This window comes from Gopherus evgoodei, chromosome 2 (genome assembly GCF_007399415.2).
Source record: "Gopherus evgoodei ecotype Sinaloan lineage chromosome 2, rGopEvg1_v1.p, whole genome shotgun sequence".
NCBI classification, from domain to species: Eukaryota; Metazoa; Chordata; order Testudines; family Testudinidae; genus Gopherus; species Gopherus evgoodei.
In genome coordinates, this window is record NC_044323.1 from 14,476,566 (window position 1) to 14,489,274 (window position 12,709).

Consider the following 12,709-nt stretch of genomic DNA (forward strand, 5'->3'; position numbering starts at 1 on the left):
AGATTTCATTTAGAAAGCCAAGTTTGTAATCCTCCTCTCTTTATGTAAAGATAAAGCTTTTAAAAACAAACAAAAAAAATAGTATGATCTTCTGGAGTCTAGAGACATACTAAAATAGCTGGAAGATATATACTGCTCCATCCATCTCAAAGTAGTAGTTACTCTGCAGTTTATAAACAATTTAAAAATCACTGTTAACTCTTTCACTTATACTTGTCATATGATCTGGACAGTAAATTAATCTGAAAGGACATTCCACAAAACTTTTAAAAGATGCCAATAATATTCTATCATATTTCTTCCCCATCCAGTCAGCAATGGGGGACCAATTTCCCAGTAGTCTTAATTTCTGGAAGTACCCTAATCTGCCAACAGATTATACTGAAACTTTGGTTAAGACTCAATTACAGTATGATCACTAGCCATCTGGTCAGCCAGCATCTCCACAACTTTTAGTTCCAAATACCTGCAGTGCCTTCCACATACTGTACTCAGCATCACAGATTCCAAGGTCAGAAGAGCCCACTGTGATCATCTATACTGACCTCCTATATAACACAGGTCATAGAACTTCCTCAAAATTCCTAGAGCAGATCTTTTAGAAAAAAAATCTCATTTTGATTTAAAAACTGCTAGTGATGGAGAATCCACCACAACCCCCATTAGCGTCCCAATGGTTAATTACTCTCAATGTTAAAAAAAAACTTGTGCCTTATTTCCAGTCTGATTTTGATTTGCTTCAGCTTCTAGCCATTGTATCAGGTTATGCCTCTCTGCTAGACTGAAGAGCCCATTATCAAAGATTTGTTCCCCATGTAGATACTTATACACTGTGAACAAGTCACCCCTTAACCTTCTCTTTATTATTAAGATAAATAGGCTGAATTTCTTCACTATAAAGAAATGTTTTCTAACCCTTTAATCATTCCCCTGGTCTACTCTGAACCCTCCTTCTCCCCCCCCCCCCCCAAAAACAACAACAACAACATCATCATCATCATCAAACATCCTTTTCAAACTATGGACACCAGAACTGGCAACAGTATTCCAGCAGTGGTCACACCAGAGCCAGGATACAGGGATAAGATGACCTCTGCTCCTACTTGAGATTCACATTTATGCATCCCAGGATCACATAAGCTCTTCTGGTCACAACATTGCACGGGGAGCTCATGTTCAGATGATTATCCACCATGATCCTCAAATATTTTACAGAGTTCCCCATCCTGTAAGTCTCACCTACATTCTTTGTCAACAGATGTATACATTTAGCCATGTTAAAATGCATATTGCTTACTTGTGTCCAGCTTATCAAGCGATCAGATCACTCTGTCAGTGACCTGTTCTCTTCATTAATTTACCACTCCTCCAATCTGTGTCATCAGTAAATTTAGAGATTAATTTGTTTTCTTCCAGGTCATTGATAAAAATGCTAGATAGCATGGGGTCAGAACCAATCCCTACAAGACCCCACTAAAAACGCCTAGTCATGATTCCCTGTTCACAGTTACATTTTGAGACTAATCAGCCAATTTTTAAGTCCATTTAATGTATACCATATTAATTTTGTATTATTTAGTTTCTTAATCAAAATGTCATGTGGTACCAAATCAAATGCCTTACAGAAATCTGAGCATATTACATCAACACTATTCTCTTTATCAGCCAAGCTGGGAATCTCATGGGGAAAAAAAAAAAAAAATCAAGTTAGTGTGAAAGGATTTATCTTCCATAAACCTATGTTGATTGGCATTAATTATATTACCCTCCTTTAACTGACTATATTATTCAGCTTTAATTATTAATATATATACATATATAATTATCTTACAGCTACACAAAGAAGTATGCCATCTTTGCATAGGCCCTCACCCACTCTAATAATAGTTTTGATCCTGAGGTTACTTCTGAAAAATGAAATGCACTCAGACACAGCTTGTCAGCTGCAAAGCGTTAGCCATCCACAGTGCAGTTTGCAGGACTGTGCATTTGTTGCCAAGTATGTTCCAAAAGCAGCATTTCTTTTGAACAACAACATTATTTTTGAAAGATTCTTGCATTGTCCACTGATATCAAGTAGAAAACATAGCAGTGGGGCTAAGTGGAGATACAAACTACAAAAAATACTGTGCAATTCCCCCATCACCTGCCAAGTCCTCAACGAAGTTGTACTGATTTCACCAAAATCACCTGCAAATTACCAGTGCCCCCGTTGATAAACCTAGTAAATCAACACTGACATCTACACATGCTAATGTAAGAAGCAACATCTACAGTGAACCATCAACATTGCTTTGTGTTATTTTATTGGACTTTGATGAAAGGATGCTTATGCACTATTTGGTACCCTTGTTGTCTTAATGCTTTAAAATACTAAAGTGAACAAAGTAAGCTCACCTCAGCCTTCACTATTCTATCAACAATGGTCTCCAGTGTTTCCAGTTTACTGCACTTCACAACACCTTCAAAATACTGAGAACGGTGCTGGAGGGCTTGCGTTACTGTGATATCTAGATTATTATAGGTTTTTTCAGCAGCCAGGTTCTGAAAAATAAATTAGAGGAATTATTATTAGTCTTCACAAGAGACAAGGAGGTATGTGGCATTAAACTATCAATGCAAATATCAAGTTAGATTTTCTGGTGTAAATTGATGGCTATTCCGCTTCATATATTAAGCAAAGTATATCAAAGTCCTTCAACTTATAAAAACAGCCAAGTAAGCACTTCTGTTAAACACTCCAAAACAAACTTGACAAAACAATTAATACACAATTGTTCACCAGGCCAATGAAGAACTCCCTTTGCTGAATGATCTTTGGGTAGGCAGTTCAATGCTGCTCCATCTACTTTTGTACAAGGAGTAGAAAATTTGAAGGTCAACTGAAGTTCTAGAGAGTTAAGAGACATCAGCAATAAAGAGAAACTTGGCTACCTTACTTGTAGTTTGTTCTTCTCATGAAGTAGCATATCCACTGCTATGAGCATTACTCATGAGTTAGACCTGCTCAGTATGCTACAATGGGGGCATCTTAGGCTTCATCCCCAGACCCACCATCTTCTTCCCTGCTTAAGCTCAGACTCTCACTTCTAGACTGTTCTGGCACTGCAATCTGACACCAAAAGGTAACTTCCAAAGCTGGAACTACGTGAACTAGATAAAACACATCACCAGTATCACTACTGAAGTGCGAAGGTTAATTAAAAGTATTATGGATAACAACATCTACAGTCTGGATCAGTACTCCTTTCATATTCAGAGTTTTGCACAGACCACTGGATTCTCTTATGAGAAGAGTTACAGGTAAGGAACTTAACTATCTTTCCCTTTCATAATGAGGTTTGGCTATTACTCATGGGCATTACAAACTGCACATCTGTTTATTCCCCTCCCTACTGTTCCCTGCCCCACCCCCAGCCCCTCACTCCCACATCCTCCTCCCCTTGCCCTATCTCACCTCATTCTGTTCCTTCCACCCCACCGCCCTGCCCCATTGCAGGCACTCATTGTTCAGAAAACAGGATGGCTCCCAGCACACAGAAGGGGAGCACAACCAGCACTAGGATTCAGGAAGTGGCATCCAGCTGCAGGGTCAGCAACAGCCAGCCAAGTGGCACCTTTCTTCAGCTGGGTAGCTTTGCACTTGCAGAAATGGGATGGCAGTGTCCCTGCACACCTCACCACTGTTTGGGGGGTATAATATGCCCCCAAACTATGCCCATGAGAATCCCCCGCTCCCACTTCTCTGCACAGTTTCCCTTTGCTTCTCCATCATTTTCTGTGGGGAAGCAAATAAATCAGGAGGGGAACATGAATTCTGCATGTGCGCAGTGGAAGAATTCCCCCAGGTGTAAAAATCCAGTCTCATGAAACTCCCAGCAACCTGTAAGAGGAAATCCTCACTCTAAAACTCTCTGAAAGAGTTGGGCTCTGATGCAGCAGTAATTAAGAAGAGGATGTCTGAACTCGGGAGAGGATGAAACCTATACATCCTCTATTGTGATGCCATGAGTAACGTAGACCACCAGATGCACATGTATATGAAATGCTAATAAGCCAGAAAAAATACTGCGCAAAATGAATGAAAGCGGTGTTTTAGCAAGTTCATCAAATTAATAGTTAGGGAATAAGTAATAGCTGAAGCAAACAACTGAAGGACTGCAATTTCAAGACACACTTTAAAACATTTTACAAACTTTAAAAGATACTTACTATTACATCAAATTTGGAATAAATATCTACAACTTTTCCTAAAAACAAAACAAAACAAAAGTTAGTAAACTATTTTAGAAACAAAAAGAAAAAAAAAAGTTATTTTCCTTGCATCCTAGTTTCATTAATTACAAGGAAAAAAATTCAGATCAAGAATGAAAAAAACTTTTGACATGTTACAGTGAACATCTGGCTAACTGAACAGGGTGGCGATATAACAACATCTTCTAGGCCTGTTAACTTGGATTTTTCATTTGCTTATTTCTTGCATCTCAAATTATATTCTATCTCCTCCTCATTCTTGTTTGATAAGCAAGTGGCTGGATGGTATAAAGAGAGATCTAGGGATGGTTTCAGCACAGATAATTGTACAAAATAGCAAATTCAAAACAAAACATGCTATCACTCCCCCTTACTATATTCTTGTACAGCTTAATACAGACCTGACTCATCCACAACTGGTAATGCAGATATCCTTCTGTCTACAAATATGTTCAAGGCTTTAATAATAGGAGTGTCTGGATGTATGAAGGCAATGTTGTGATAAGTTCCTATCCCAAGTTCATCCAAGTTCTTCTTCATAAAGGCAGGCTTTGGCATTTCTGACACCTAGGAGAGTTAAAAATACATTCATGCACAAATCATGGTGGATTTTCCGTCACTGACAATTTTAAAATCAAGATTATGTGTTTTTCTAAAAGATATACTCTAGGAATGATTTTGGGTATGTTCGGTGCCTTGTGTTACACAGGAGCTCAGACTAGATAATTAGAAAGGTCCCTTCTGGCCTAAAAATCTATGAATCTGTGGGTTTACAATGCAGTTTGCTTCAAGTGCTTGCACATCTCCACTCCAGTGTAGATGTGTGCATGCCCCGAAAACAGCTGCTGGAATTTTTTTCCCCTAGTGGTATCTGGCAGGTCAGCTCTGGCGCTCTCTGGTGTTGTGCACTCATAGCGCCAGTAGAAAGGGCCCTGATGATGTTATGCCAACTCAGTTCTTTGTTACCGCCCATGACAGTTGACGGAACTGCTCTGGTTGCTTCAGCAAACTTCACAATGGTTTTTGCTATTTTCTAGAGTAAATAGTTAATCAGTTAGTCAGTTTTTTTTCAGTTACATTAGTGTTGGACCCTTCCCTGAACAGTTAGTGAAGTTTGTCCATCTCCAGGTGCTGTGGCATGCCTTGGTCACCGGGCTTCAAGCCCATTGCTTCCTGTAGCAAGTCAATGCCCTTGAGCAACCCACACTTGAGCTGCCTCAAATGCTTGGAAGAGGCTCAAAGAGGGACCGCTGCCAGATCTGTAAGGACTTCAAATCTTGCACAAAAAAGGACCGGGAAGCAAGACTGAAGGGCTTTCTCATGGAGGCAGCTCTGAGACATGCTTAGAACTGAATTGCTCGGACTCTGTGCCAAGTGCCTCGGTGTCGATGCAGAAGCAGCCAGAAAGAGGTTGATCCCCAGCACAGAAGTCAGTCAGACATGGGGACTGGGATACATTGAGATCTGTGCTGGGACACTCTTCCACCTCAGCACCAACAACTCTAGTACCTATAAATTCAGTGGAACTCTGCAGAGGCACTGACCTCAGGCAGGCAACGTGGTTCCAGTATATTTATGGTGCCATCAATTCTTGAAATGTTCGCAGCAGCCAGGGACCTCCTTTTGTTGCCAGTGCCTCCATCTTTGGCAATGCTGGAATCAGTGTTGCCAGTGCCATTGAGTGGCAGGGAACCATCTTTCTCCGGCCACCGCCTGGCTCCTTGACAGCCTCACTGCAGGCTTCACCACTGGCCATCATCTCCGGCACCAACAGGGTCTGCATTGCCCTTGTTGCCTCACCAGGACTCCTCGTTGGAAATGGGCTCATACTCATCTCACCCTCGCTACTCCCTGAGGCACTCCTACTCCATTATTGCCCCAAATGCAGGGGTGACACCTAGTACATGCAATGGCCTTCTGGAATCCATGGTTCCCCTCCGGCCCAGGGCTCTTTCTAAAGGCGCTCCTACTTGGTGGCCTCTGAGAACAGAGGACCACTGGTACCTTGCCGAGAGATTGGACTTTGGTACCAAACTTCAAGAGGAAAAAGTTCCGGGAAAAACACAAGGAGAGGTGGATGCCCCCCAGCCAGTGCTGGATTCCTCTTCCTCCTCCCCAGATGAGGCTGTGGTGACAGCTGGTGTGCTTCCTCCCCAGGCTGCCCACAAGGCTCACCAATACTTACTAAAGTGGGTGGCCTCAAAACTGAATATCATGACAGCTGTGGGCTCATCGAGGGTGACCCTGCCACTCACTGAGGCTTTCATGGACCCAGTCAAGGTACTATGGCAGACTCCTGTGTCCCTTCCTCCCATGGCAAAGCGTACAGAGTGGAAGTATTTCATGACAACTAAACGTTATGAGTTCTTACACTTGTACCCTGCTTCAGGATCCCTGGTAGTTTCAGCCACTAACGAAGAGATCACTAAGGTCAGTTGGGAGCAATGCCTAAAATGAAGGATCCCAAAAGGCTACACTTATTTGGTAGAAAGGTCTATACTACAGGAGAACTGCAACTTCACATAGCAAACCAGCAGGCATACTGGGCTGCTATGGCTTTAATATATGGTATGCCATGCAAAAGTTTAAAGACCTGATCCCTCAAGAAGCCAGACAGGAGTTCTCCTCACTGATCGAAGAAGGAAAAACAGTATCAAGGGCCTCCTTACAGGCAGCCGTGGACGTGGCTGACTCTGCAGCGAGATCCATGACCTTAGCTGTAACCGTGCACAGGAGCTCATGGTTACAGCCATCTGGATTTACTCAGGAGGTTCAGCAAACCTTCCAGGATCACCCCTTTGAAGGGTCCTCACTCTTCTTGGAGCAAAGTGATGCTAAGCTTCATGGCCTTAAGGATACCAGGGCAACCTTGAAGTCCCTGGGGTTGCATACCCCAGTGGCTTCTAGGAAACATTACAGGACCCAACAGGCTGGCTGGTACTTCGCCCTGCCAGCCCAGCAGGACACACAGAGGAGAAAGAACAGAGGATTTAGGCATAGACCTCTGCCAGTTTTCACCTTGGATCCAATGAAAGACACCCCCAGGAACTTGGGGAGCTTGAAGCATTCCTTTTGATGGAATGCTGGGGGAGCCTGAAGCATTCCTTTTAATGGAACATCCCAGTTCCCATGATATCAGATCCATTTCCCACCCCTCTTCCTGTTTTGGACTGTCCCATCCCATTTCTTTAGAGCCTGAGCCTGCACTACTTTGTACTGCTGGGTGCTGAGCATGGTAGAAGTGAGATACACCCTCCAGCTTGTGTCTACCTCACCTTCCCACCCTCCCTCCTTTCCCCTCTTCAGGGACCCATCTCATGAGCAACTATTGGTACAGGAAGTCCAGTCCTCCTTTGGGTGGGAGCTGTAGAAGAGATTCTGTAAAACTTGAAAGGAAAGGGGTTCTACTCCTCTATTCCTGATTCCAGAAGTCAAGGATGGTCTCAGACCTATTCCAGACTTTCACTGTCTCAACCACTACCATCATTCCCTCTATGACTCCAGGGGATTGATATGCCACCCTCGATTTAAAAAGATACATATTTTCACATATCGATTTTCCGAGGCCACAGAAGGATCCTCAGATTCATCGTAATCCAGGGACATTACCAGTTCACGATACTTCCATTTGACCTGTCAGCTGCTACACCACGTGTCTTCACCAAATGCATGGCAGTGGTAGCTGCCTTCCTGACGAAAAGGGGAGTACATGTCTTCCCGTATCTAGACAACTGACTTGTCAAAGATCAGTCCAGGGCTCAGGTGGAATCCAACATCCACTTAATCCAATCATCCTTCCAGGCCCTAGGCCTGCTAATAAAACACACAAAATTATCCTCTGTAGTGGGATGAGGATGAGAGTTCATCTGGGAGGTTCTCAACTCCATTCTGGCCAGAGCCTTGCTCCTGGGAGATTGGTTTGGGGAGATCACAACCCTGATAAAAAGGTCCCTCAAGGCCCACCTGGTTATAACAAGTGCAGAGCTGGGCCACATAGCATCGTGCAACACGCAAGGCTGCATCTCAAACCTCTTTAAGTATTGCTGACCACAGTGTACTTGCCTGTCCATCACCATCTGGACTCCATTCTTATTGTACCTTCTCAAGTCCTTGTCTCCCTGGAGTGGTAGCTGGACCATCACGTGGTCTGTGCAAGTGTACCCTTTTCGCAGTCCCAACTTTCGATGTTGTTGGTCTCAGACATGGTTGTTGCTGGGCAGGAGAACCCACCTGAGGGATCTCAGGTTTCAAGGCCTCTGGTCCCCAAAAGAACTCTCTCTCCATATCAACATCAGAGAGCTTAGGTGATCCACCTAGCCTGCTAGGTGTTCCTGCCTCACATTGAGAACAAGGTAGATTTGGGTGTCACAGACAACGTGACAGCCATGTTCTACATCAGACAAGATGCAGCGTGCTGTTCCCCTCTGTGTCAGGAAGCAATTCATCTGTGGCGGTTCTGCATAGTGCATTCAATCCATCGAGGCTTCTCACCTCATGGAAGCGCAGAACCAGCTGATGGATCACCTCAGCAGGGCTTTCTCCTCTCACTACGAATGGTCCCTCCAGCTGGATGTCCTGAGGGTCATTTTCCAACCGTGGGGGACTCTGCAGATAGACCTGTTCACTATGCAGATCAAAAGGAAATGCTTCCAGTTCTGCTCCCTGCAAGGCCACAGCCTGGATTCTCTCACAGACACTTTCCTGCTACTTTGGACAGACCACCTATACCTCTCTCCTCCTAGCCTGCTAGTGCACAAAGATCTGATGAAGGCCAAACAGGACTGGGACTTGGCCATTCTCATAGCCCCTGCATGGCTCAGGCAACACTTGTTTGCCATCTTGTCAGGCCTCTCAATAGAAGGATCCACTCCTGCTTCCTTTGTATCCGTATCTGATCTCCCAAGACGATGGTCAGCTGCTCCATCTGAACCTCAGCTCCTTCCATTTGATGGCTTGGAAGCCCCACAGCTGAATCCGGAGGAGCAGGCATGCCTGGAGCAGGTCCATAAGGTCCTACTAGACAGTAGGAAGCTCTCCCCCAAGATGACTTATGTTGCAAATTGGAAGCGATTCTTCATCTGGTCTTCCCAGCATGAAATTCTGCCCTTGCATTCCTCTTTGCAGCTTATTCTGCGTACTTTTTACATTTGAAACAACAAGGTTTGGATATTTCTATGGTCAAGGTCCACCTTGCAGCGATTTGGCCAAAGCCCCATTGCCCCAGGGTGTGGGACAAAGCCAAAATCCAAGGGCTTCACCCCCAGGCAAGGGGGCCTGTAATTTCAGCCCTACTGCCCAAGGCTTCAGCCCCGAGCGCTAGAGCTTGGGTTTTGGCTTTGGCCCTGGGCCCCAGCAAGTCTAATGCCAGTCCTGGTGACCCCATTAAAACCCGCTCCCCCGGTTTGAGAACTGCTGCCCCATGCCATCATCTAGCAGGCCAGAAACAATGCTAGCTTTGGCTGAGCAATGCTGCAGTCAGCAAGTTCATGAACTCTGAGCCCACCTCCTATACAACTGCTTGGGAGTCGCCTATATTGGAATGGACACATACATGCACTCAAAGAAAAAAGAACTGTTACTAACCTTTCTGTAACTCATGTTCTTCGAGATGCATTGCATATGTCCATTCCAAGACCTGCCGCCCTTCCCCTCTTGTCTGAGTCAGCTGATAAAGAAAGGAGGGGGCATAGGGTCGGCAGGGCCCTTTATATTGGTGCTGTGCACATGGCACCAGCAGGCACCAGAGCTAATCCGACAGATACCACTAGGGAAAAAAAAACTCTGGCAACTGTATTTGGGGTGTGCACACACCTACACTGGAATGGACATGTGCAACACATCTTGAAGAACAGTTACAGAAAGGTTAGTAACTCTTTTTTTCCTCATATAGGTGTCTTATGGCTAAAGTGCCCTCATATAATTGAACTTTACATGAAGAAGTCAGCATTCAATGCTTTATCTAGAAAGTTCAAATCATCATCATAGAGTTTCATACCAATCTAATAAGTATGTTTGAGTTAAGCTGAAAAACAGGTTCAGATCTAAAACTATTTTATCAAAGAGATGCAGAATTAAGATTAGAAAGAGATTTTTTCTATCCTGAAACTGTATATTTATCTAAGCTTATGTAATGACAACACATAATATGCATTTGACCCTAAGCTGCATCTTTCCCTTTTTCAATCCACTGAAAGCAAAAACAACAAAAAAATGGCAGGAACAGAAAGACAAAGCGTAATCATTCTGGACTATGTACTTAGTTCAAAACACCACCTACTCTGGCTGCTCAGAACATTAAGAACATAAGAACAGCCATACTGGGTCAGACCAAAGGTCCATCTAGCCCAGTATCTTGTCTTCCAACAGTGGCCAATGCCAGGGGCTTCAGAGGGAATGAATAGAACAGGTAATCATCAAATGTTCCATCCTGTCGCCCATTCCCAGCTTTTGGAAAACAGAGACTAGGGACACCATCCCTACCTATCCTGGCTAATAGCCATTGATGAATCCTCCATGAATTTGTTTAGTTCTTTTTGGAGCCCAGTTACAGTCTTGGCCTTCACAACATCTTCTCGCAAGGAGTTCCACAGGTTGTGTGAAGAAATACTTCCTTTTATTTGTTTTAAACCTGCTGCCTATTAATTTCATTTGGTGGCCCTTAGTTCTTGTGTTATTTAATCTTCTAAAATTCTATAAGGGCTTCTCTGAACACAGTATGAACTACAGTAATCTTCTCTTGCTTCATTCTCACCACCATGACAGAAGCTGCAAGGCTAACCTAAGGAAATTCCAGTCTCTGGAATTTGAGCTGAACCGGACATTTTTTTGCAGTACTGTTACTGGAGAGAAGACAGCAAAACAATAGAATGTAGGACAGTCTGTGTCAGCTACCAACTTTTTCTAAATGCATGGGGGGGAGGGGAGGGACAGGGGAAGAAGCCAACAACAACATTTTTGATCTTTCCTTCCATCATATCTTTTCTGTCAAGAAAACATGCAACGCCACTTACAAGCAAAAATGTTCAAATTAAAGTGTTTTCTCAAGAAAAGATTCCAATGAAGGGTTTACATTATTAACAGTAATAGGCTTCTATTTAAAATTAAGTATCAGAGGCGTAGCCGTGTTAATCTGGATCTGTAAAAGCAGCAGAGTGTCCTGTGGCACCTTATAGGCTAACAGTTAGTCTATAAGGTGCCACAGGACTCTTTGCTGCTTTTTATTTAAAATCAGTCAGTCAACGTACATTTTAAACTACTTACAAAAAGCTGGAGGAACTTGAGGATTCTTTTATGGGTAAGTATATAAAGTGCATTCCCACTGACAGGATCAATAACTGGCAATCTGTGGATTTTGTTTTTGATCAATGAATATACGGCATCAAAAAGGCTGAGGAAAAATAATTAAATCTGTTAGTGAATTCTGACTGTAAAATTCTAAAAGGTACTCTGACATAAGATCACAAAGAATACACAAAACCAGTAATTATTTGCCCTAATTTTCCCATAAAATCCTAGAGAAATTGCAGAACTTATGCATAGCAAAAAAATATCAGCAAGTTTACTTTCACTATTGTTGAAGACAAACCACATGCACACAGATATACATTAACATTTTAGTAAACCTTTGGTATCAGTCAATATTGAGGGGCAGTGAACCATTACAACAGAGAAGTTAGTAGACACAACATTTCTCCACAATTTAAGTTTTTCATTAGGACAATAGTCACTTCAAAAATAAAGCCAATTAATAGCACTCAAAGCAAATGCCCTCTATTCAAAGAGAAACACACAGAGTGACAGTGTACAGTATTCCAACTCTTTTGCATTGGATGTACCTCAATCCTCAGCTGAAAGGATCACATCAGGGAGAAGAGTGTTCACTTTCACTGTACACTCTTTCAAACGGTTCGTTGAGACATCCAGCAATGCCAATTTTGTATTATAAATTATTATTTAATGGCAATTGCCTTTCAGGATGTATACACTTGTCCACAAGAAATGGAGCCAAGATCACTATCTGATTAAACATATGCCTCAGAGATGATTGGGGGGTGGGACAAATGTTAGAGGGCAGTAACACTGATTGATTTTGAAATAGTGACCAAGAGAGGAGAGGAAGTATGATATTAACAATCCCCTGAACATAAGAACGGACATACTGGGTCAGACCAAAGGTCCATTCAGCCCAGTATCCTGTCTTCTGACAGTGGCCAATGCCAAGTGCCCCAGAGGGAATGAACAGAACAGGTAATCAAGTGACACCATCCCTGCCCATCCTGGCTAATAACCGTTGATGGACCTATCCTCCATGAACTTATCTAGTTCTTTTTTGAACCCTGTTATAACTGAATAATCTAGTCTTAGGCTATGTCTATACTACAGCCGGAAGTCTACCGGAGAGTGTCTCCCATCAATCTAGCGCAGTGTAGACCCCGCAGTAAGTCGACCTAAGCTA

General features: G+C 43.2%; 1 protein-coding gene across 9 annotated transcripts in view; it reads right to left on the reverse strand.

Moving 5' to 3' along the window:
* The window catches only part of PRKAG2 (protein kinase AMP-activated non-catalytic subunit gamma 2), a 403,378-nt gene that overhangs the window by 15,288 nt on the left and 375,381 nt on the right, over positions 1-12,709 (reverse strand). For all 9 annotated transcript variants that reach the window (XR_003998731.1, XR_003998732.1, XM_030550041.1 and 6 more), the window contains 4 exons: positions 11,515-11,641; positions 4,656-4,821; positions 4,213-4,250; positions 2,398-2,544 (listed from right to left, as the gene is read on the reverse strand). Coding sequence is in view for 7 of the 9 variants with exons in the window: in XM_030550041.1 (XP_030405901.1) it covers positions 2,398-2,544; positions 4,213-4,250; positions 4,656-4,821; positions 11,515-11,641 (478 nt within the window). In the remaining 2 variants the exon portion in view is untranslated. The remainder of the gene's footprint in view (positions 1-2,397; positions 2,545-4,212; positions 4,251-4,655; positions 4,822-11,514; positions 11,642-12,709) is intronic.